At 41.9% G+C, this 26546-nt stretch overlaps 1 protein-coding gene across 1 annotated transcript; it reads left to right on the top strand.

Annotated features, from left to right (window-relative positions):
• The first annotated feature begins 125 nt into the window (after positions 1 to 125).
• Positions 126 to 26546, top strand: frem1a (Fras1 related extracellular matrix 1a). Its single transcript, XM_057855392.1, is given in 26 exon segments — positions 126 to 356; positions 3233 to 3327; positions 3402 to 3945; positions 7358 to 7681; positions 7758 to 7866; positions 7932 to 8063; positions 9616 to 9960; positions 11034 to 11176; positions 11248 to 11444; positions 11535 to 11625; positions 11695 to 11862; positions 11966 to 12174; positions 12255 to 12348; positions 14692 to 14944; positions 15030 to 15221; positions 15295 to 15480; positions 16032 to 16228; positions 16292 to 16493; positions 18383 to 18527; positions 18711 to 18852; positions 19952 to 20147; positions 21137 to 21401; positions 23069 to 23483; positions 23606 to 23718; positions 23797 to 23882; positions 26223 to 26546. Coding segments are annotated over 26 exon segments (5277 nt in total). The 3' UTR covers positions 26426 to 26546.

Here is a 26546-nt window from a genome sequence, read left to right as displayed (position 1 = left end):
TTAATAACACTGTATCAACACCCCCTCGTCTCCACCACCCAACCGGCGGTTGAAATGCCAAGGGCTACATGAAACGATTCCCAACCATAAGCACAAGTCGAGCAGTTCCGACGGGAAGAACAACAATGAAGTCAAAGGGTCAAAGGTCGGCACTGCTTCCGTTCCTGCTTCTCGGAATCACTTGCAAAGCTTCACTTGTAACAGTCAATAAGGCTTTAAAGGTGGGACGGGGTCAGTCGGCCTACCTCCGGGAAGGGGACCTCCAGTTCCTTCTCCCACTTCAAAAGGATGCGTGCAAAGTAGAAGTGGTGTTAAATGAGCCCATAACTCAACGAGTGGGAAAATTGCTGCCTCAGGTAACAGAACGTCAGAAGAAAATTTTATTCATCCTATTCATTTCATGATCTGAAATGTTTTCTCCACTAGAGGGCACATGTGATTTAATTTCAAGTCAAAATTTGATGATCATGTATATTTTTGGCTTAATATTGTCATGTAACAAGTAGAGGAGTTCCAAAAAATCGATAATTACATGCATCGCGATTTGACGATTCGATTACGATTCATAAAGGTTCAAAAACGATGATTTTCACTCATAACTTTATGACAGCCGCTCGTAGCAGAACGAAATTCAAGACACATCTGCCGCCCGGACACCGTTTACGGACGCACGCACAATGTTATGATGGATGCTCCCAGTTACTGGGAGAGAGGTTTACTCCTTTTTAAAAGACTGGAAAATAAAATTTGTGTATGAGACAGGCAGGATCAGAAGCGTGACCCGGCGGTCCGTGCGCTTTTGTTATTTTCTAGAGCGAGAGGGGAAGAGAGATAGTTCGTTGCTCGTTGTCTTTCAGATGTCCAGCAGTAGTTTTAAAGCATTTCAATTGAAAAATGTCCTGAGTGTGTTGCTAAGACCTGTGTCCGTCTATTAGCCCTTTCCCACCGGCCAAAAACCCCATGTCAACCCACTAACAATCGGCTTTTGGTGGCAGTGGGAAAGGTGCAGCGACCCGCCTCGACCTGGGTCAATCAACCCGCCAAATGACCCGCGTTAAAATCACCTCGTCTCTGATCGTCATGCAGTGTGAAAGCATAACCCCGGGGCAACAGTCAACACCCTAATCTACGTGGTGACATAGTCTCTTACGTGATGCGTTATAACAACGTGCCAGTCGCCTCCCATTTAGCACGCCCCACAACCGTAGTTACGTCGATGCGTATACGTCGATCAAACCAAAATTCACGTCGCCTACGTTGCCTCAGCACAAGCAGAGTGTTGATCTTTTGCTGCATTTCGACCATTTTGAAGGCAAAAGAGGCTTTGTTGCTCTGCATTGTTTACTTCCTTGAACTGAATGAATTCGGTCGTACTTTTCGACGTGCATCTTGGCGTGGTGACGTCACGTAACCTTACGCATGGCTGAGGAGGGGTGGGGGGTTAGGCGGGTGGAAAAAAAAAAAAAAAAGACACGGCTTTTTTTTTGTCAATCGGAAAGGTGCCAAATGCCAATTGCTAGTGGGTTGCATCGACTTGGAAAAAAACGTGCGTTGACCCACTAGTTTCAGTGGGAAAGGGGCATATAAGAGGTGAGTACACGAACCCTCTTGTACTGTTTAGCCTTTATTGTTGTTGTTTTTGAGATGTTAATCGTTAGCGTCGAGCGCTAAGCTAATTAGCTAATTGGCTAACGTGTACTTCATATGCAGAACGTATAAAACCATGATTAAGTACAGCGGTAACACTACAAAAATGCAAAACAGAAATCTGTTGTTGCAAGTGCTGCCTGGGAGCCAACAGGCGTGTGTGCGCGTGGGCGGGCAGGGAGAAAAGAAAGTGCGCGCGCTGTAATGAGTGTGTGTGTGGCGGTGCTGTTTTTTAATGTGCTCGGCAATAAACGCCACAGGTTAAAAATGATCAAGGGCAGTTGTGATTTCCACATGTCACTCCAAGAGTTACACAAGGGAGATAACACTGTGAAAACAAATTATATTGGTTAAAAAAAGTCGTATTTCTAAAGACACTTCGTGTCCAGAAAATGTAGAATTCATTCCATCAGTGTAAATGTTATTGTATTGTTGAGAGAAACAATTACTCCCTTTAAAATGGTTGTTTTTGCTCTTTCTTGTAAAAAATAAATAAATAAAAAAGCAGTTTATGGGCAGCTTTTTGTTGTGTGGGCATGTTTCCACCGTTCCTGCTGAATCATAAGGATATTTTAAATAAATAATGGACATAAATTTGTTTGGTTACTTTATTAATTGATTAAAGTAATGTACGAGGCATCGATAATCATGATAATCGAATCGTAGCACCCTGAATCGTAATCGAATCGTGGGGTGCCTATGATGGCACACCCCTAGTAATAGGTTATAGAACAGTATGATAATAACTAGGGCTGTCAAAATTATCACGTTAACGGGTGTTAATTAATTTTTTTAATTAATCACGTTAAAATATTTGACGCAATTAACGCAGATGCCCCGCTCAGACAGATTTAAATGACAGTACAGTGAAACGCTCACTTGTTGTGTTTAATGGAGTTTTTCCGCCTTCTGCTGGTGCTTGGGTGCGACTGATTTTATAGGCTTCAGCACCCATGAGCATTGTTTAAGTAATCATTGACATCAACAATGGCGGGCTACTAGTTTATTTTTTGATTGAAAATTTTACAAATTTTATTAAAACGAAAACATTAAGAGGGGTTTTATTATAAAATTTCTATAACTTGTACTAGCATTTATCTTTTAAGAACTACAAGTCTTTCTATCCATGGATCACTTTAACAGAATATTAATGTTAATGCCATCTAGTTGATTTATTGTTATAATAAACAAATACAGTCCTTATGTACCGTATGTTGAATGTATATATCCATCTTGTGTCTTATCTTTCCATTCGAACAATAATTTACAGAAAAATATGGCATATTTTATAGATGGTTTGAATTGCTATTAATTGCGATTAATTAATTTTAAGCTGTAATTAACTCGATTAAAAATTTTAATCGTTTGACAGCCCTAATAATAACACTTCAGATAGATATTGTGCTAAGATAAAAATGTCCTGACAATGTAAGCAGTTACTCACAATGTTACTCTTGAGTATTCTTTTCAGGCAATTGTGTCAATGTCCTGACTATATTTTGTATTCATTTTGCAACTCATTTGAAAAATAAAAGTGACTTTTCACGGCACAAACTTTTAAACGGTATTGTACATCTTTTTCCAGGTATTTAACTGCCAATATAGGGAGAATGAGGTCAAATATGTCCATTACGGCTCTCCACTTTTAACAGAGGACATAGTCAAGCTTCGGTTGTATAGGTACACCACAATAAAATGAATTATTGGACACTTTCAATGGCAGTTAATAATCACGATTCTGTGTTTCTGTTCAGGTTCACTGAGACGGACACGTATATTGAGCTTTTTTCCCTTCATGTTGACATTGTGGACTCGGACTGCAGTATGATAAAGCTCGGGCCTGCATTTTTGAAGGTTCCGTTTTACGGCATCTCTGCTAGTGTGGATGGAAATGTGGTCTCGTTCCACTATGAAAGCCGGTCCAGCTTAGAGTGCAGCATTCATCTAAGTACCCACGATACTCACTTGCCAGCTCACGGGCAGCTAATTACCGGCGAGCCAGAGGAAGCCGCCAAGCGAGGAGATGAGCCAATGCGCTACGTTGAAGGTTAGCCTCGATGCTGAAAGTGTTCCGTGTAATGTCTTGATAAAAATGTCATTTTTTCAGATCATCCGGCTAGATGTGATTCTGATGTCTGCCTGAAGGGTGTGAAGCTTGTCAGAGCTTTCAAAGTATCATGTGACGACTTCCTAGTGATGGGGCTGAAATACCAGCATATGAGTCCTCCGTCTCCTGACATTGACTTCATTGCCATCAGGCTTGACCTAAAAGACACAAGGAGTGGAAACATATATAAGGCAATATTACTTTCTTGAGTTGATCATTGTTTTGTAGCAGGAAAGTAAAAATAATCCATATTTACAGGCGGGTAGTAACATTTACTCTATTACATTTACTTGAGTACCGTAATTTTCGCACTCTAAGCCGCACTGGACTATAAGCTACAGCTGTCCTCACTTTATTCTAGGATATTTACACCAAAAGATATTAACCGGTAACACCTTGATAGCGGCATAAGACCAAATGAACAACCATGAAGCTTTGAACCAATTGGCGGCAAAGCTTCATTGCTTCAAGAAGCTTCATTTGGCCATCACTGCTCCCTTGGAGGGGGGCATTCAACCTCTTCTGCCACCTGCTGTCAACACTCTTATTGTCCAGCATGCCTCCTAGCATGCATTGCAGCACTACAGATGAGCATTGCAGCACTACAGATGTAAATAACAATCAAAATAAATGTTCTGTGCTAATGATGTCTTCAGTTACTGTTCCAGTTGTTTCATTAATTCATAGTTATGGTATTTGGTAACACCTCATTCGATAGTAGCGCCATAAGATTGTCATTAGACAATCATAACTATGACATGACACTGTCATGAGCATTAAAGTGCCTGTGACAGGATTAAAAAAAAAGACTTAAATTGCATTATTATATGAATTCAAATCATATTCTGAGATGATTCGACTATTTACACCAATTTGGCAAAGCACAGAAGACGAAAAAATTAACCGAGCGGCTTTTCCAAGCGTTTTTCATGCGTTTCGAAAACAAAAACTCACACAAAACTACCCCGACTTATGTCACACACGGTGGCGGGGTCGATTGTCTCTACCGATCCGCCAGCCCCCAGCGGCGAGCAAATTAGGGCTCCTCGTTCTGCTGCACACCGGCGGGCAGACAGTGCTCGTCGCCGGGGAGAGAAGGGAAATGCCGAAAATTTGAACAAAACAGGAGGTGTGACAGCTAGCCGTCATGCTATACCGAACCGAGCGGAATTTCCAAGTCTTTTTCTCGCCTTTTGAAAACGAAAAATCACACAAAACTACCCCGACTCATGTCACACACGGTGGCGGGGCCGATTGCCTTCACCGATCAGCCAGCCCCCGGCCATAAAACACGAAGCTTACTCACTTCCTTGTCTGTCCAATGGTTCCTCGGTTGTCTGACTTGTTTTGGCCATCACGGTGAACAAGGATCTTTTGGAAATCCAAAAGCCTCACACCACTCTCCCTGGTGTAGCAACAAAAGCCTGCAGCACATTGGGCTGGCGTGACGTAAAAAATAAATGAATTAATCCGTGAAATCAGCTGAATCCGCATCCTTCTGCATAGTAATAGCTGTATAGTGATGATAATCTCTACCGCTGACATCACATTCGCCTTCTTCCTCAATCCAGACTCAACCCAAGAAGTCACTCATTTTCAAGGTGCGGGATTCAAAAAATTGAATTAATATATCGATTGCTTCCACACACATCCAAGCGGTCCATTTCATTCAGGAGCATAAAATATCATGTGTAATTTGAAATAAACATGCTTTTTTTTGGTGTCACAGGTGCTTTAATGAATCCATATAACAGATGTCATTTAGTGTTATCCAGCAAATTATCTCACTTTTGAATGGATGTAAAAGATTCAAACCGGACTTAAATGAAATTAGTAACATAATTTGCCGGATGACACTTAATGACATTTGTTATAAGCATTCAGTAATGCCCATGATCGTGTCATGTCATAAATATGACCGTCTTATGATGCCACTGTCAAATAAAGTGTTACTAAATACCATAACAAGCAATGAATGAAACAACTAGAACAGTAACTGAACATGAATTTTGATTGTTACTTACATCTGTAGCGCTGCAATGCATGCTAGGAGGCACGTGTTGCCTATTAGCCCAAATAAATCAACAAATAAGCCACACTGTTCTAAAAGCCGCAGGATTCAAAATGAATGAAGAAAAGTAGCATCTAATAGTCCGAAAATTAAGGTAACTTTTTGAGAAAAAGTAGTTTTACCGCATCATACTTTTTGGGTCTACTCTACCCACTTATTGCATTCAGCTCTACAGTTACTCCATTAGAAGCTTAGGCTAGGTTCAGACTGCAAGCATACAGTGTATCACAAAAGTGAGTCCACCCCTCGCATTTCTGCAGATATTTAAGTATATAATTTCATGGGACAACACTGACAAAATGACACTTGGACACAATGAAAAGTAGTATGTGTGCAGGTTTTATAATAGAGTTCATTTATTTTCCCCTCAAAATAACTTAAAATATAGCCATTAATATCTAAACCCCTGGCAACAAAAGTGAGTACACCCCTTAGAAACTACATCCCTAAATGTCCACATTGAGTACTGCTTGTCATTTTCCCTCCAAAATGTCATGTGACTCATTACAGGAGAGCTGTCAGCATTGCTGCAGAGATTGAACAGGTGGGGTGTCAGCCTGTTAGTGCTGAAACCATACACTGCACTCTACATCAAATTGGTGTGCATGGCTGTCACCCCAGGAGGAAGCCTCTTCTGAAGAGGGTACACAAGAAAGCCCACAAACAGTTTGCTGAAGACACGTCAACAAAGCACAAGGACTACTGGAACCATGTTCGATGGTCTAATGAAACGGGCGGGCTTTCTTGTGTACCGTCTTTAGAAGAGGCTTCCACCTGGGGTGACAACCACGCACACCAATTTGATGTAGAGTGCGCTGTATGGTCTGAGCACTAACTGGCTGACCCCCCACCTCTTCAATCTCTGCAGCAATGCTGACAGCACTCCTGTAACGAGTCACATCACATTTTGGAGGGAAAATGACAAGCAGTACTCAATTTGGACATTTAGGGATGTAGTTTCTAAGGGGTGTACGCACTTTTGTTGCTAGGGGTTTAGATATTAATGGGTATATTTTGAGTTATTTTGAGGGGAAAATAAACAAACTCTATTATATAACCTGCACACATACTACTTTTCATTGCATCAAAGTGTCATTTTGTCAGTTTTGTCCCGTGAGAAGATATAAATATCTGTAGAAATGCGAGGGGTGCACTCACTTTTGTGATAGTGTATCCGATTCCAATCGGATATTTTTGGTTCTGACTGTTCACACAATTTTTCACCAAGTGTTCAAATCAGATCTGGCCCTGTTCATATCGGTCATGGACAGTCAAGGCTCATTTGAGCTGCTCAGACCGAGAAGCATCTTGCCCAAATCTGATATGGAACTATCTCCCGTATGTGGTTTCAATACGTCTCGTTTCTGTGCTTTGTGACTGTTCACACTGCAACAAAAAAAGACATCCAGTTTCAATCTGGATTGACTGAAAATCAGACTCTGGTAGTCTGAATAAGGTCGAATGCTGAATAGATTTTCTGTGAGATTTACTGACATGAATGATTGTTAACCAAACTTGATATTCTTGTGAAGTCTGAACAGATCTGGATTCCAGTGCAAATTACCGGTGCACTGGCAAACCAGCCCCCCGCAGTGTCGTTTATGCCAACATTTACCCTGGAGGTGGACCAGTTCATCCTCACCCCGCTGTCCACTGCCACATTAGACGGCGAAGATGAGGAAACACCAAAAGAGAGGCTGATTTTTAATATCACCAAAGCGCCTTCAAGTGGTTTCATCACTCACCTGTCTGACCAAACTCGCCCCATCTACTCCTTCACATGGCTCGATTTAAATGCCATGTTGATTGCATATCAGCCACCAAACTCCTCTCATACCCAACGCAGGCACTATGAGGTTATTATTGTCTTTGCAAATGCACTTGATATAAAATGTAAGGAGCTCATTCGATCTCAATCGTCTTTCCAAACAGATGGAAATCGACGTTCATGATTTTTTCTTTGAGAAGAGCCCACCAATGACCGTACACATGTCGGTACGGAATGCTGACACTAACGCACCCAGAGTTTCCTGGAACATGGGTATGGTCAGTTTGACGAATTCGTATTTTCATTACTAATTTTGCACTGAGCAATTTGTCTTCTAGGCCTCAGCTTATTGGAAGGTCAATCTCGTCCAATCACATGGGAGCAACTCCAGATTGTGGACAATGACAATGTAGGCGCCGTCCGTATTATCACGGTGGATGGCCTTCTACATGGAAGACTAACTGTCAGAGGTATGCCTACTTTGAATTCTCTTTGGCGTGTACAGTCCCAGACTAAAGTCTTGTTGCTTATCAATTTGTAGAAACAATTGCTAATAACCTGACTTCTAATTATTCAATCGGTTTCAGAAATGACTCATATGAAAGCATCCATCTCCATCTGCATCCATGCGGTTCGGGAAGGAATCATACAATTTGTTGATGAAGTCATCAGGAACATCAAAGAAAGCAGTCTTGAATGCCTCCCAGAGTTCATCGACATTCTTGGGTTTCATCTTCCATGCTTCCTCTTTCATCCTACCCCAGACATGCTCAATGATTTTCATGTCTGGTGACTGGGCTGGCCAGTCCTGGAGGATCTTGATCTTCTTTGCCTTGAGGAAATTTGAGGTAGAGATTGAAGTATGCGATGGAGCACCATCCTGCTGCAGAATTTGTCCCTTTTTATGGTTAGGAATGTAAGAGGCAGCTAAGATTTGTTGATATTTCAGACTATTTATGTTGCCTTCCACCCTGCAGATCTCTCGCACAGCCCCATACTGGATGTAACCCCAGAACATGATTTTGCCACCACCAAACTTCACTGTTTTCTGAGTGAATTTCGGATCCATGCGGGCTCCAGTAGGTCTCCTGCAATATTTGCGGTGACTGTGGTGTAATTCAATGGAAGATTCATCTGAAAAATCCACCTTTTGCTACTTTTCCAGCGTCCATCCTTTTGACAGGCTGTGGGCATTAGCAAATGCCACACGGTGTTTTAATTGTCTGAACCCTGAGAGATCTGCAGGGTGGAAGGCAACATAAATAGTCTGAAATATCAACAAATCTTAGCTGCCTCTTACATTCCTAACCATAAAAAGGGACAAATTCTGCAGCAGGATGGTGCTCCATCGCATACTACAATCCCTACCTCAAAGTTCCTTAAGGCAAAGAAGATCAAGATCCTCCAGGACTCGCCAGCCCAGTCACCAGACATGAACATCATTGAGCATGTCTGAGGTAGGATCAAAGAGGAAGCATGGAAGACGAAACCCAAGAATATTGATGAACTCTAGGAGGCATGCAAGACTGCTTTCTTTGATGTTCCAGATGACTTCATCAATAAATTGTATGAATCCTTGCTGAACCGCATGGATGCAGTCTTTCAAGCCCATGGAAGTCATACAAAATATTAAAATTTGGATCTCACAGCACCACTACTTAATTCGCTTATGTTATGTAACATAGTTTTGTATTTGAAATACATTTTATGTTCAATTTTCACACTACTTTTTGTCGGCGACAAAACTTTTGTCTTGCCGAAATTTGACCTTTATGTCTTCATTAAATGCTAAATCTTTTTTTCAGTGTACATTCAACATCATTTGGGAGGGTCTTAGCTTTCATATGAGCCATTTCTGAAACCAATTAAATAATTAAAAGTCAGGTTATTAGCAATTGTTTCTACAAAATGGATAAGTGACAAGATTTTGTCAGGGACTGTATGTGGTGTAACTATGGTGTCGTAAACCAAATGGCATTCTGAGTAACATAACATTGACCAAACTCTGTTTGCCACACCTAGGTGGAAAGGGCTTCATGTTTACTATCGGGGACATTAAAGCGGGAATTGTTTGCTATCATCACGATGATAGCGACTCCACTACTGACTTCATCATCTTCCGAATAACTGATGGACACCACCAGACCCGGCACAAGTTCCCAATAAAGATCCTCCCTAAAGATGATAGTCCTCCGTTCCTCATTGCCAACATGTTGCTGGAAGCGTCACAGGGTCAGACAAGTCTGTTGCAAGGCACTGCCCTTCAGGCGTCAGATATGGACTCTAGTAGCGATTATATCCTCTTTAACATCACCAGACCGCCACAGGCAGGCGAGATCTTGAAGTTTCCTGGACTAGGGCTAACAGGTCAGAGAAATTCATCACAAAGGTCTTCCTTTTGTTTGCAGTTAGTGTGGGATAAACCTCATACCGAATAGCCCAATTTTATTATTTAAATTATTTAAATAGTCAATTAATCTATGAACTAGTTAGTAAAATAATCGAGTAAACGGACTAGGAACATAAAAGATTAAAATACCTGAGTTTAGCCTCAAATGGTATAAAAAAATAAATACATGAGAATCTAATTACAACAAAAGAACAACTGGCTAACTTGCATAGAAAAAGTCTGCTAGCTAAAATGCTATAAAATGCTAACGTTTTTTTTTTACATTGCTCTTAACAAATCGTTCAAACACATATTCCCACATAAAAACAGCTAAATATACCTATAAACTAAATTATAAATGCATACAAAAACTTGTCGGTCTTAACAGGGAGCAACTGTATTCAGCCATATTATGATGAGATGTCATAATATGGTCCTTAACCTTGCTCAAGATCCTGAACCCCACAAGTTTCACTTGTGGACTCATCGAACTCTTCGGAATTAGATAATAAAGCTTTTTTTCCCCAAATTCTTAACCAATACATCTAAGCTAGCAAGCAAATAATTTAGTAAATTCCCATTCAAAGTTCTTCTCATATTGACAGCATGTTATATAAACAGGTCAAAATTTGAGAGCGCAGCCCAATATCCGTCATACCAAGTGCGAGTCAACCTTCCACTGAGCAAACAAGTTCTTCCTCACATCAGATCGAGGACTAGCAGTTAAAAGAAATGCAACAAAAATGCTAAATATACCTATAAACTAAATTACGCATGCATTTAAAAAAAACAAAAACTTACCTTATGTTGGTCTTAACAGGGAGCAGCTGGATTCAATTCAAAATGAGTTGTTATAGTCACTGTTGCCACTAGAGTGCAGTGTAACCACCTAAATCAAAAGAAATAAATGCAACACTTTTAAAACCATTCAAATGCAGCTTTAATTAAACGAATACTCGAAGCTGCAAAATTTTAATTCATTGGTTTTTTTTGTCCTAATCAAATTACTCTAGTTAATCCACTAATCGTTGCAGCACTAATTCCCTTTCAGGTTATCCAATCAGAAGTTTTTTTCAACGGGAACTCTCTCAGTCTTTGGTTTATTATCGACACACTGGGAATGATGCGTTTGAAGACTCCTTCGAGTTTGTGCTGTCGGATTACCAGGATCCGCCAAACTTGTCGGAGCCTCAGGTATGCACTTTCAAGTAGAATTTTTGCATGATCTCGACTGTTTTGGGACTGTTCATCTTTCTGACATGCAGATAGCCATGTTGCACATTGAGCCGCTACCGCATCAACCACCTAGAGAAGTTCCTGGCGCCAGACGGTGTCTTACGGTCAAGGAGACAGACGTGGTCCATATAACACAGCGACACCTTCACTTTGTAGACAAGGACACACCGGACAGTGACGTGACATATACGGTTACAACTCCGCCCTTCTTCAGTAATCAGCAAAGGTCAGTGTGATGTACTCCACTAAATGTCCTTGAAACGAATTTATGAATAAACATTCCACGTGAGCTTTGTGGTGCTGTTATGATAAGCAGCAGCGAAGATGCCGGGAGGCTATTCCTTGTCGACAGCATACCCAAATTCACCAAAGACACCAATGCACCAGTGTTGAAGCTCTTTACACAGGTAATTTCCTTTGTCAAACAATACGAGTCCCTCTGTGTCATGGATGATCATCATCTCCTGGTTTGTCAGCATGCCATCAACTACATGAAAGTAGCCTACATGCCTCCAACCGTGGATGTTGGTCCTTTTCCTCGGTATATCCAATTTATTCTCACTGTGACCAATCAGCATGGCAAAAAACTCGAGGGGATCTGCTTTAACATCACTGTGATACCAGTCAACAACCAACCTCCGCAGGTACAGAGAAGCAACAGGCTAAAACGGAAATTATCAGTGTTGCAAATATTTCAACTGCTTTTACTTGATTGGCATGGGCAAAACTATATCATGCGTATTTCAGGTCATCACCAAGGCTCTGACGGTGGACGAGGGTGGGGAGTGCTGGCTTGGCCCGGAACACCTCATTCTGTCGGATGTGGACACTGTACAAGAAGCCTTGAAATTGGAGCTTCTGAGTGCACCAAAGCACGGAATGTTGCAACTTAACGGCCTTGCTCTTCATCCTGGCCATAGTTGTACCTTGCATGACATAGCTAGCCGTAAAGTTAGGTGAGATATCCAACTTCTACAAAACCTCTTAGGTAGTTTTTCTACCTGCTAACTTCTGAATAATTGTCTTGCCTTTCTAGGTATAGACATGACAATTCAGAAACTGTGGAAGACAGCATTGAATTGGCAGTAACAGACGGTGCTAATAGAGTCACTTTCGTTCTGCAAGTAAATGTGAGTTTCCCGAGAGAGTTAGATACAGTCTTGAGATCAAGTGCACCAAATTAACTTTCAATCAGTAGTCATACAGTGGGGCAAATAAGTATTTAATCAACCACTAATTGTGCAAGTTCTCCCACTTGAAAACATTAGAGAGGCCTGTAATTGTCAACATGGGTAAACCTCAACCATGAGAGACAGAATGTGGAGAAAAAAAAACAGAAAATCACATTGTTTGATTTTTATAGAATTTATTTGCTAATCATGGTGGAAAATAAGTATTTGGTCAATACCTAAAGTTCATCCCAATACTTTGTTATGTACCCTTTGTTGGCAATAACGGAGGCCAAACGTTTTCTGTAACTCTTCACACACTGTTGCTGATATTTTGGCCCATTCCTTCATGCAGATCTCCTCTAGAGCAGTGATGTTTTGGGGCTGTCGTTGGGCAACACGGACTTTCAACTCCCTCCACAGATTTTCTATGGGGTTGAGATCTGGAGACTGGCTAGGCCACTCCAGAACCTTGAAATGCTTCTTACGAAGCCACTTTTACTCAAAATCTCTCTATACATGGCCCCATTCATTCTTTCCTTTACACAGATCAGTTGTCCTGGTCCCTTTGCAGAAAAACAGCCCCAAAGCGTGATGTTTCCACCTCCATGCTTCACAGTGAGCATGGTGTTCTTCGGATGCAATTAAGTATTCTTTCTCCTCCAAACACGAGAACCTGTGTTTCTACCAAATTTTTTTGTTTTGGTTTCATCTGACCATAACACATTCTCCCAGTCCTCTTCTGGATCATCCAAATGCTCTCTGGTGAACTGCAGACGGGCCTGGACGTGTACTTTCTTCAGCAGGGGGACACGTCTGGCAGTGCAGGATTTGAGTCCCTGGCGGCGCATTGTGTTACTGATGGTAGCCTTTGTTACTGTGGTCCCAGCTCTCTGTAGGTCATTCACTAGGTCCCTCCGTGTGTTTCTGGGATTTTTGCTCACCGTTCTTGTAATCATTTTGACGCCACGGGGTGAGCTCTTGCATGGAACCCCAGATCGAGGGAGATTATCCGTTGTTGAAATTCGCCCCAAGGCTCACGGTTACAGCGACGGCCGAACAAAGTGCCACTCTGCCGATGCTGCCCCGCGCGCGCCAACCGGGAAGGCAGAACTTCGCGCGTTCTCTCTGACATTAGACCTTTGTACCGACTCCATGTTCCAAAAGTTTGAAAAAGACTCGCCGAAAGCAGGTTGACAATTTGATGAAGCGGGCCGTGCTGAAGGTGTGTCCGAAGGTGTGTCTGGGCGTTGCTTTTGGGTCTTCCCCTCTGTGGCCGGTTTTGTGCAGCTTAGGTTCGTGCGCGGATGGGACGCCCGCTATCAACTTTGTTGTCCGGGCTGGCTTGTACTTGTTTTAGGACAAAGCGCTTTGTCCTTGGAGTTTGCTGGGAGAGCTGATTGCAAGAGTTGGTGCGTCAATCTTGTTCGTGACGCACGCATTGGGCTTCTGTGATAAGACAGCATTGTGTTTCTCTATTTCTTCTCATTAAACTATGGTGTGCTATTTATTTTATATTAGTAGTGCAGTCCTACCGTAAATATGAAAATGATACTATTTCCTGATAAATTATATTACGTGTGTTAGAGTAATGCAAACAGTTATACGGTGCCTACGAGAACCTGTAACATTCTTTCTCATCTCCCCCTCATTAGCCCGGATAAGGTGATTCCCTTTACTGTGCCAAAGGGCATGTAGTGGAGTCTGCTTAAACAATAGTTAGATGAATGTGTTAGACTAATGCAAACAATTATATGGTGTGTGCGATGACGGTATCTTTTCCCTTCACCGTGGTCTTGTATGTCTTCCATTTTCTAATAACTGCTCCCACAGTTGATTTCTTTACACCAAGCGTTTTACCTATTGCAGATTCAGTCTTCCCAGCCTGGTGCAGGTCTACAATTTTGTCTCTGGTGTCCTTCAACAGCTCTTTGGTCTTGGCCATAGTGGAGTTTGGACTGTGACTGACTGAGATTATGGACAGGTGTCTTTTATACCGATAATGAGTTCAAACAGGTGTCATTAATACAGGTAAGGAGTGGAGCCTCGTTAGAAGAAGTTAGACTCTTTGACAGCCAGAAATCTTGCTTGTTTGTAGGTGACCAAATACTTATTTTCCACTCTAATTTGGAAATAAATTATTTAAAAATCAATGTGATTTTCTGTTTTTTTTTTGTCTCTCATGGTTGAGGTTTACCCATGTTGACAATTACAGGCCTCGCTAATCTTTTCAAGTAGGAGAACTTGCACAATTGGTGGTTGACTAAATACTTATTTGCCCCACAGTATATTTTTTCTCTTTAGGTAACTCCAATCGATGATGAGGTACCAGTGCTGGTTTCTGGTTTGAAACCTGTCCTCACATGTGCCGAAGGTCAGACCATCGTCATTTCAGCCGAGTACATCTACGCTCTTGATGTGGATACCGATAACAACAGCCTTGCCTTCCTAATTGCACGACAACCCGTCCACGGGTCTGTGCTGAAAAACGGCGCGGTCGTTGATCATTTCATTCAATCGGATATCAGAGCAGGGGTGATCAGCTACAAGCACACGGGTAAGCAGGAAAGACTGAAATTATTCCGTTAAACTTTTGCTTCGACTGAAGTAGCAAAAGAACTTCTCTGCGGTTGTTGTTTTAGAACAGGAGATTGGACTGAGTCCAGTCCATGATACTATCACCTTTGTGATTTCTGATGGAGAAACAGAAAAATCAGCAATTTGCTGCAATGAGAGAAATCCGAAAATTGCAAGCCGAGAAACAACTCTGCCTGTGTATGATCTCCACATCACAATTTTTCCAGTCAACAGCCAACCACCCTCACTTAAGACAGGTGGACATTCTCTTTCGCACTATTTGGAGAAATGGAGACCGTAACACGCTTCCATTCTTTGGTTTCTTCGTAGGGGACGTATTCGTTGTAGATGAAGGCGGGTCGGGCCAAGTGAAAGCGAGTCATCTGAACGTGTACGATGTGGATACGAACGTTGATGAGCTGGTGGTCAGTTTGGTTACTTCGCCTCAGTTTGGCTACCTTGAAAATATCCTGCCTAGACCTGGCTTTGAGAAAAGCAACATGGGAGTGAGCATAGGTAAACATGGTTTTGCAGTCTTTCTTCTTCTTTCTTTATTTTCCCTCCAGGCATGACAAATCCAAAGAAACATACGGCATTTATATGTGTTTACAATTAATTCAACCCGAAAAGGGCAGTTGATTCGATCTACAAGAGAGGGAATAGCTGAGGACCGATGGCAGGTCGTGTCAGCCACCCCCCTTTCGCTGACTTAATCCTCGTCGCTGTTTAAGTAGTAAGGATTTGGCATTTAGTATGTGAGGAAAAAATAAAAATTAGGAGATGGAGGTTGGGGTTTGCTGTTTTTGTTAACTTTTATTTTGCAAATCATTGAAAAAATACAATTTTGAATGAAAATCAGTTTTTGTATGTGTTATAGAAATAACTGACCAAAACCATTTTCTTTGCATTTCAGTAGTTTTGACCCCCCCCAAATAAATAAATAAATAAAAATGTCTGGCTCCTTCGAGTTCCGGCAAGAAATTGTAACCACTTTCACCCCTGTCATTAAGTGATTCAATTTATCATGGGTTGCATGGGTTGTTCTTTTACATGTCCCGCCTCTCCAGACTCCTGTTCTTACAAAGACATCATTGGCGGTCAAATCAATTACGTGCAGTCCATGCACCGAAAGCTTGAGCCGACGAGTGACCGGTTAACGCTCTGTGTGTCAGACGGCAACTTCAGCTCTGCCAGTGTCCCCTTTAACATAATAATCAAGCCGACAAATGATGAAATCCCAGAGTTTGTGGCTAAAAATATTATGGTAAGTTTGTGTCTTTGTTTGCAGTCACATGTTCAACTTACAACTGATTTCCTTTCCATTTAGGTACAAGAGGGACAACTGAAGTATCTGGACTTGTCTGTGTTAAATGCAACAGATCTGGATGTTCCTAGGAATGTTCTTCTCTTCCATGTTGTTCAACCTCCTAAGTTTGGTTATATCATTCGCCACAGTGGCATCGATAAGCACCAAGATTCCAGTATGCGATCCACTGTAGTTGACTTCACAATGGCAGAGCTAAGGAATGGTATGTATGGCACATACAGTGAAGAAAATCTGTATTTTAACACTCTGCTATTTTGCAAGGTCTCCCAATTAGAAATCAAGAAATTTTCATCGTAGGTGCATGTCCATTGTGAGAGATAATCTAAAAAGAAAAACAATTTGACAATTTATTTGTGTGATACAGCTGCAAATAAGTATTTGAACAACTGTCTATCAGCTAGAATTCTGACCCTGAAAGAACTGTTAGTCAACCTATTAAAAGTCCAGCTCCAGTCCATGTATTATCCTAATTCAGATTTGTTTGAAGTTGATAGTATCATCAAGACATCTGTCCACCCCATACAATCAGTAAGACTCAAACTTGTAACATGGTCAAGACCAAAGAGCTGTCCAAAGACACCTGAGACAAAATTGTTCACCCCCACAAGGCTGTACCTGGTGGAAAAAAACTGTTGGAGCAATCATTAGAAAATGGAAGAAGCTAAACATGACGGTCAATCTCAATCAGAGTGGAGCCTGTTGGAGGCACTCTTTCAGGTCCTCCGCATGTTCGTTTTCAATTCAGGTGAGACGGCTAGACTGGATTGCTTAATAAAGACTGGAGGCAAGAGATCAATACTGCGCAGTTTTAATTTCAGAAATTTCTGGGTGCATTTTGTTACAGAACAAGCCGTGTAGATGTAAATGCACACTGAACAGAGAGCTTGTGTCTGTTTGGTGATTAACTCATCTTGCAAAATATGTCATGAGCCTTGCTGGTTGGCAGTTAAAAGTCCATGATTATTGTTGGCAGTTAAAGTCCATGATTATCTGAGGCAAAACTAACTGTCAGCGGTTTTCTGTGAAAAACAACTCAATTTATGGACATGCTTCCATTAGACGAGATGCATACTGACTTCAAGGCCCATGTAAGATTTCACTTTGTGGGGTCTTAATGATCCTTAGAAAGGTGAGGAATCAGCCCAGAACTACACGACAGGAGTTGGTCAATGACCTGAAAAGAGCCGGGACCACTGTTTCCAAGATTACTGTTGGTAATACACTAAGACGTCATGGTTTGAAATCATACATTGCACGGAAGGTTCCCTTGCTGAAACCAGCACATGTCAAGGCCAGTCTTAAGTTTGCCTATGACCATTTGGATGATGTGGAGGAATCATGGGAGCTGGTTTTGTGGTCATATGACAGTAAAATAGAACTTTTTGGTCATAATTCCACTAACCGCGTTTGGAGGAAGAAGAATAATGAGTACTATCCCAAGAACACCATCCCAACTGTGAAGTATGGGGGTGGTAGCATGCTTTGGAGGTGTTTTTTCTGCGCATGGGACAGGATGAGTGCAATGTATTAAAGAGAGGATGACTGGGGCCCTGTATTGTGAGATTTTGGGGAACAACCTCCTTTCTTCAGTCAGAGAATGTGCCTGGGTCTTCCAAGATGACAATGACCCAAAGCACACAGCCAGGAAATCCAAGGAGTGGCTCCGTAAAAAGCATAACAAGGTTCTAGTATGGCCTAGCCGGTCTTCAGACCTAAACCCAATAGAAATTTTTTGGAGGGAGCTCAAACTTTAAGTGTTTCTCAGTGACAGCCGAGAAACCTGACTGATGGGTGGGCCAAGATCCTCCTGCAGTGTGTGCAAACTTGGTGAAAAACTACAGGAAACATTTGACCTCTGTAGTCAAACAAAAACTACTGTACCAAATATTAACATTTGTTTTTTTTTTTTCAGGTGTTCAAATTCTTATTTGCAGCTTTATCACAGAAATAAATGGCTTTTTAGATGATCTCTTTCACAGTGGACATGCACCTACGATGAAAATTTCAGACCTCTCCATGATTTCTAAGTGGGAGAACTTGCAAAATAGCATGACTAGAACTACAGTTTTCCCTTTTCTTGTCTTATGGCAGGCCAAACTGTGGCATACATGCACGACGATTCTGAAAATTTGAAGGACAGCTTCACCATCCGGTTAACAGACGGCAAACACAAAATCCACAGACAAGTGCTGGTCGAAGTATCGGCGGTCAATGACGAAAAGCCTCATTTGATAAGGTTGTATCAGAAAAATTGAATCAATCCTAATGTTGACCTGGATCTGAATTGTTAGAGTTAAATGTTTTGGGTGGTTTATTGAAGGTTTTAGTCTGTTCAAGACAATCACGTTGGTAAACAAAGCTAGCTTCAACTGCGTTCCTTAGGTTAGTTACTTAAGGTCAATCTTATTATGTCCATCAGAAACAAAGGACTGGAGGTGGAGCCGGGAGAGACAAGACTAATAACCAGTGCAATGCTCCTCGCACAGGACAGAGACACCCCCGCCTCGCAGGTCATGTACAAGTTCAAGAGTTTACCTATACAAGGACTTCTACAGCTTAAGGTTTGTATAGACCCTACCCACCGACGTCACAAAATCACGTGCTCGCTGTATGGTTCCGCCCCCTTGTCCGTCATTTTGTGTCTGTATTATCAATGGTCTCAATTGATCGAGAAATTTATAATGCATTTCATGGAAGACCCGGTGCTTTCGGATGCCGTAAACTCACTTGATGTGTTGCATAAAAGGCGTTATGTGGAAAAGCTTCAGTTTATCCATTCGCCAGATCCATATTTGATGCCTAAATCGATGTTTTTCGACCCGCTGTCTCCGCCGTATTTGCCTGACATCTGCTAGCTACACTGATATGTACAACTATCTTGTCCACACAAAATCAGCCTATTCTCACGAAAGTTTGAAAAACTTTAAGAGCTTGGAGGCTTATAAATACTTTGTTGCTGGTTGGGTGAAACAGGTTCTCGTCCACGAAAATTCGGCAGGAATCTATCTTGTGCTTGGAAAGGTGAGTTACGAAATTTTCAATTCAAAATCTTTTGTTATTGCTAACATCCACTGTCAAGTCTAATGTATTTCATGTCGTTTGTCAATGGAGTTAGGGCTTTTAATGTTTATATGGTTTAGCGATAGCACTTTCACTACATACATACGTGTATGTTGTCGGCGATTAGCCTAGCAATGATCTTAATTGTGGTTGTCAGCCCAAAACCCTCTAAATATATATTAAATGCATCTTACCAGATATAAAATGACTACTACATAATCTGTGGTAATCGTTTGGAGCCCAGTTTTCTCGTCGAATTGCAGCAGCCCATCTCGCTCTCTTCTCTCCGGGTCTCTCGGAATCCGGTAGAACTTCAAGTCTCTCCGTCTTCTCCGTCTATCTTCTCTGTTATTGCAACCGACCGCCACACACGCCTTCACCATTTTGATTATTAATGTTAACGAGCAGAAAAACACGTCGTAAATAGGAGGAATGTACGTAGCCGTAACAGGTAAATATGATGTGTTGACGGACAATTCGGCGGCACCAGTCAGCAGGAAGGAGTTGTGACGTCACGTAGGTAGGGTCTATACCACAGAGCAGGGTGTGCTTTACGTTTTTGATAGGACTCGGTCTAAAGTGAACTCATTTATTTCGCAGCATCTTCAGAACTGGCTACCATTAGGTGTCGAAGGAAACTGCACCCAGGAAATGGTGGACATGAACCAAATCCGCTATGTGCACAGAGATCCCTCCGAAACTACCACACAGGACTTTTTCGTTTTCTACCTACATGATGGGCAGAATCAATCTCCAGTACAGCAGTTCAACATATCCATCAAAAATGTAGAAAAAGGTATTTCATTACTTCCACATCTGCCTAAACTGCTTGGCCAGTGTACGACATTTCGTGTAGTCTTTACATTCAATTCAATTTAAATTTATTTGTTTAGCCCTATATCACAACAGGGTTGTCTCAGAGGGCTTTAAAGAGTCAATTTGATACACAGTCAGATACAGTAAATGAATGAAATTAGTTCATGTCCTGGGCATCCCCCATCCTTAGAACCTCAATGGCAGAAAGGAAAAACACCAAAAACCCAGTGGGAAAACTCCAAAAACCCAGTGGGAAAAGAGAAACCTTGGGGAGAACCACAGTCAGGAGAGATCCACTCCCAGGACGGACAGGCTGTAGATGCACCAGGACTGATAATGGGTATTAGCAGAAGGAGTTCCAGTTTGTAGAGATGCAATAGGGTGAGGGAACATGAGGGGTTCTAAGCAGATGAGACGGGGGAGGCAACAAGGACGTCCATCCAGCCAGGGCTCAGGATAGTCAGGCGGCTACAGCTGAAAAAAATAGCCCCTCCATCAGAGGGGAGGGGAGAAAGGGGACACCAGGTGACTAGTGATGAAGAGAATAGTCAACTAGATATTAGAATTAGAAAAGATAAAGACAAATGGCAGATAGAGTGAAAAACGGGATAGGACTCAGTGGCTGTACTTCCCCCAGCATTATAGCTCCTAGGCGAGCTTAGACTGAGCTATGAGTCCAGTCTGTTTTCAACTAGCCTGACCATAAGCTTTGACAAATAGGAACGCTTTTGGTCTAATCTTAAAAATACAGACTGTGTCGGGCTCTTTAATATTAGCAGGAAGCTGATTCCATAAGACAGGAGCTTTGTAACTAAAGTCTCTAGCTCCTACTGTACTTTTAGAAACTCTGGGAACTACCAGTAGACCAGCATTCTGTGAATGAAGTGTTCTCTTATGGCGGTATAAACCAGAGCATCTGTGAGATAAGATTGCCCCAAACCATCAGTGATTCCACCTCCTCTTTTTCAGGAACTCTCTCCGTCTTTGTCAGTCCCATAAGCGTTAACCGCGGGGGTCGCGTGACTCTTACCACCGACGTTATTTTTGCAAGGGATGGTAGTCACCGGCCGCAGGACTTGGTCTTTGTTATTAGCGCTCCGGCGGCGAATGGATATTTGGAGAACACCAAGCATCCAGGAGTGAGCATTTCCACTTTCAGTCAGATGGATATTGCGGCAAACCGCGTGGCTTACGTTCACGACAAGCGAGCCGGCGCACCTATGGAAACCATTCAGTGAGTTTAGAAAGAACTCGTACAGTCCCTGACAAAAGTCTTGTAGCTTATCCATTTTGTGGAAACAATTGCTAATAACTTGACTTGTAATTATTCAATTGGTTTCAGAAATGGCTCCTATGAAAGCTAAAGCCCTCCCAAATGATGTTGACTGTACAAACATTTTTCACTGAAAAAAGATTGATCATTTAATGAAGACATAGAGGTCAAATTTTGGCAAGACAAAAGTTTTGTCGCCTACAGAAAGTAGTGTGAAAATTGAACAAAAAATGTACATCAAATACAAAAATATGTTACATAACGTAAGCGAATTCAGTAGTGGTGCTGAGAGATCCAAATTTTATATTTTGTATGACTTCCATGGGCTTTGGCAAGGATTCATACAATTTATTAATGAAGTCATCAGCAACATAAAGAAAGCAGTCTTGCATGCCTCCCAGAGTTCATCAACATTCTTGGGTTTCATCTTCCATGCTTCCTCTTTCATCCTGTTCATGTCTGGTGACTGGGCTGGCCAGTACTGGAGTATCTTGATCTTCTTTGCCTTGAGGAACTTTGAGGTAGAGATTGAAGTATGTGATGGAGCACCATCCTGCTGCAGAATTTGTCCCTTTTTATGGTTAGGAATGGAAGTGGCAGCTAAGATTTGTTGATATTTCAGACTATTTATGTTGCCTTCCACCCTGCAGACCTCTCCCACACCCCATACTGGATGTAACCCCAGACCATGATTTTGACACCACCAAACTTCACTGTTTTGTGGCAAAAGGTGGATTTTTCAGATGAATCTTCCATTTAATTACACCAGTCGCCGCAAATATTGCAGGAGACCTATTGGGGCCCGCATGGATCCGAGATTCACTCAGAAAACAGTGAAGTTTGGTGGTGGCAAAATAATGGTCTGGGGTTGCATCCAGTATGGGGTGTGCGAGAGATCTGCAGATTGCAAGGCAACATAAATAGTCTAAAATATCAAACAATCTTAGCTGCCTCTTACATTCCTAACCATAAAAAGGGACAAATTCTGCAGCAGGATGGTGCTCCATCGCATACTTCAATCTCTACCTCAAAGTTCCTCAAGGCAAAGAAGATCAAGATCCTCCAGAACTGGCCAGCCCAGTCACCAGACATGAACATCATTGAGCATGTCTAGGGTAGAATGAAAGAGGAAGCATGGAAGACGAAACCCAAGAATGTTGATGAACTCTGGGAGGCATGCAAGACTGCTTTCTTTGATGTTCCTGATGACGTCATCAATAAGTTGTATGAATCCTTGCCGAAGCCCAAGGAAGTCATGCAAAATATTAAATTTGGATCTCACAGCACCACCACGTAATTCGCTTGTGTTATGTAATATATTTTTGTATTTGAAGTACATTTTTTGTTCAATTTTCACACTACTTTCTGTAGGCGACAAAACTTTTGTCTTGCCAAAATTTGACCTTTATGTCTTCATTAAATGATAAATCTTTTTTCAGTGAAACAAATATATTTTTGTACATTCAACATAATTTCGGAGGGTCTTAGCTTTCATATGAGCCATTTCTGAAACCAATTGAATAATTAAAAGTCAGGTTATTAGCAATGATTTCTACAAAATGGATAAGCGACAAGACTTTTGTCAGGGACTGTATAGTACTTTTGACTTATAGTTTCTGTTTTGCCAGGTTTGTTTTACGGAACAACAAGACAAGCCGAACGGGAATCTTAGAGGTGTCAGTCCTAATGGTGGATCTCATCCCGCCGTCACTGTACAACAAAGGCCTGGTGATTCCCCAAGGGCTTGCCATGATCCTGAGTCCAGACTGCCTCGCCATGTCAGACCCTGACACCCCAAACAGTTCTCTTGTTTTTACACTCCTACGGCCTCCTCAGCATGGCGAGCTGCTTCTACACGGAACCGCGCTGACGGCCGGCTCCACTTTCACCCAACAAAACATCGAGGATTTAAAGGTCACGTATAAGCACGACGGAAAGAAGTCACAGATCGATCGATTCGAGTTCGCCGCCACGGATAGTACCAATCTTGGAGTTCTGCTTGATGGGAAGTTGCATACTGGACCAATGTCTTTCATAATTCAGGTATACAATTCTGTTTATTGCCTGCCTAGTGTCGCCTAATTTGAATATTCTCAGCTTTCAGCAATCGCGCATTTGATCAGTTGCATTAATCCTGACAAAACGTCACGCGTCTTTCCAAACAGATGGCAAAAATCCCACAGTGTCCTCAGGGTTGGACCTTTCACAGCGGCCACTGCTACATCTTTAAGAAGCACAAAGCGTCATGGAGCGGAGCCAATCGAAGCTGTAAAGAGAAGTATGTTTGAGCATCTTGCTCCGATACCATTACTAAAAGTAGGGACGTTTCATTGAAACCTACTTTTTCCATTTCCAGATATAAAGGCTCCCTTGCCAGCGTCTTTTCGAAACGTGACATGCTTTGGCTATGGAACTTTGGCAGGAGGAAACCATTTTGGATAGGTGTATAAAGTCTTCATTTCAGTTATTAGGCTTGCGATTGTTTCCTTTTAATTTACAGCCACTCAGAGGAGGTTAGGCTAAAGTAGCAACAGTGGGGCAAATAAGTATTTAGTCAAACACCAATTGTGCAAGTTCTCCTACTTGAAAAGATTAGAGGCCTGTAATTGTCAACATGGGTAAACCTCAACCATGAGAGACAGAATGTGGAAAAACAAGCAGAAAATCAAATTGTTTGATTTTTAAAGACTTTATTTCCAAATTAGAGTGGAAAATAAGTATTTAGTCACCTACAAACAAGCAAGATTTCTGGCTGTCAAAGAGGTCTAACTTCTTCTAACGAGGTCGAACGAGGCTCCACTCGTTACCTGTATTAATGGCACCTGTTTTAACTCATTATCGGTATAAAAGACACCTTTCCACAACCTCAGTCAGTCAAACTCCATACTCCACTATGGCCAAGACTAAAGAGCTGTCGAAGGACACCAGAGACAACATTGTAGACCTGCACCAGGCTGGGAAGACTGAATCTGCAATTGGTAAAACGCTTGGTGTAAAGAAATCATCTGTGGGAGGAATTATTAGAAAATGGAAGACATACAAGACCACTGATAATCTCCCTCGATCTGGGGCTCCATGCAAGATCTCACCCCGTGGCGTCAAAATGATAACAAAAACGGTGAGCAAAAATCCCAGAACGACACGGGGGGACCTAGTGAATGACCTACAGAGAGCTGGGACCACAGTAACAAAGGCTACTATCAGGAACACAATGCGCCGCCAGGGACTCAAATCCTGCACTGCCAGACGTGTCACCCTGCTGAAGAAAGTACACGTCCAGGCCCATCTGCGGTTCGCCAGAGAGCATTTGGATGATCCAGAAGAGGACTGGGAGAATGTGTTATGGTCAGATGAATCCAAAATAGAACTTTTTGGTAGAAACACAGGTTCTCGTGTTTGAAGGAGAAAGAATACTGAATTGCATCCAAAGAACACAATACCCACTGTGAAGCATGGGGGTGGAAACATCATGCTTTGGGGCTGTTTTTCTGCAAAGGGACCAGGACGACTGATCTGTGTAGAGGAAAGAATGAATGGGGCCATGTATCGAGAGATTTTGGGTGAAAAACTCCTTCCATCAGCAAGGGCATTGAAGATGAGACGTGGCTGGGTCTTTCAGCATGACAAAGATCCCAAACACGCAGCCAGGGCAACAAAGGAGTGGCTTCGTAAGAAGCATTTCAAGGTCCCGGGGTGGCCTATCCAGTCTCCAGATCTCAAGCCCATAGAAAATCTGTGGAGGGAGTTGAAAGTCTGTGTTGCCCAACGACAGCCACAAAACATCACTGCTCTAGAGGAGATCTGCATGGAGGAATGGGCCAAAATACCAGCAACAGTGTGTGAAAAGCTTGTGAGGAGATACAGAAAATGTTTGGCCTCTGTTATTGCCAACAAAGGGAACATAACAAAGTATTGAGATGAACTTTTGGTATTGACCAAATACTTATTTTCCACCACGATTTGCGGATAAATTCTTTAAAAATCAAACAATGTGATTTTCTGTTTTTTCCACATTCTGTCTCTTATGGTTGAGGTTTACCCATGTTGACAATTGCAGGCCGTTCTAATATTTTCAATTGGGAGAACTTGCACAATTAGTGGTTGACTAAATATTTATTTGCCCCAGTGTATATAATAATTATCTCATCAAATACATTTCATGAAGCAAGAGCATTTGGCAAGTAATAAAATGCAACAATATGATTTCTTAAATGTCCCACACAGTTTAGTTTCTCAATGTTCATGGCTTGTCCTCGAAGTTGACCTGGAACCTAAGCTGATTTAAACCGGTCAGAATGACAAGGCAGTTTTATCAAGAACTAAACATGTCTATAGTTATCAATCACTAAAATGTCTCTTTACTGCAATCAATCATGGAACATACTATTACAGCAATACTTTATTGTGAGCCTTCATTGGTAAAAGCAAATATTTAATAACCATTTAATAATTATTTTTTCAATCGTCATGTAAAAGTTTGTTGACGAAATATTTTCATTATAGTCATCATTGACGAAAACAACATTGAAGGCACTACGTGGACATGACAGCACTGCCAAATGCATATTGGCCCGAAAAACCGATGTCAATATTATCCAATATCATTTTATAATGCTTTTATCGGACAACTCTACTACAATATTCTACAAAAGCTACTGCAGTAAATGTAACGTGTTACTACCCACCTCTGACTTTATCTTGCATCTCTCAAGGCACACGCTTCCTGCATTTGATTGTTGCTGATTCCACCAATGCCAATCGCGATATTAATTATTCCCTTAGGTCTCAATGACCGAGATGGCCGAGGATCCTGGGAATGGGCGGACGGTGCGAGTGTCACTTACACCAACTGGACCCGGGAACCTTCCACTTGGATTGTGAAAGATGGCAAAAAGTGCGTCCTTGTGTGGAGGAGGGCAAAGTGGCAAAGGAGGGATTGCAAGATCGGCCGAGGTCACAACTATGTCTGCGCCGTCAAGATTTGAATCCATTGCATGTCACTCTTGAAAACAAATACAACCTCAGGGGAACAAAGAAGCCCCGAAAATATTTATTTGCTCTAACCACTGAAAGTGTTAAGTATCATGCATTATACAAACCTATGCT

The sequence above is a fragment of the Corythoichthys intestinalis genome, chromosome 13 (genome assembly GCF_030265065.1).
Source record: "Corythoichthys intestinalis isolate RoL2023-P3 chromosome 13, ASM3026506v1, whole genome shotgun sequence".
NCBI lineage: Eukaryota > Metazoa > Chordata > Actinopteri > Syngnathiformes > Syngnathidae > Corythoichthys > Corythoichthys intestinalis.
This window is presented reverse-complemented; position numbering and strand designations above follow the sequence as displayed.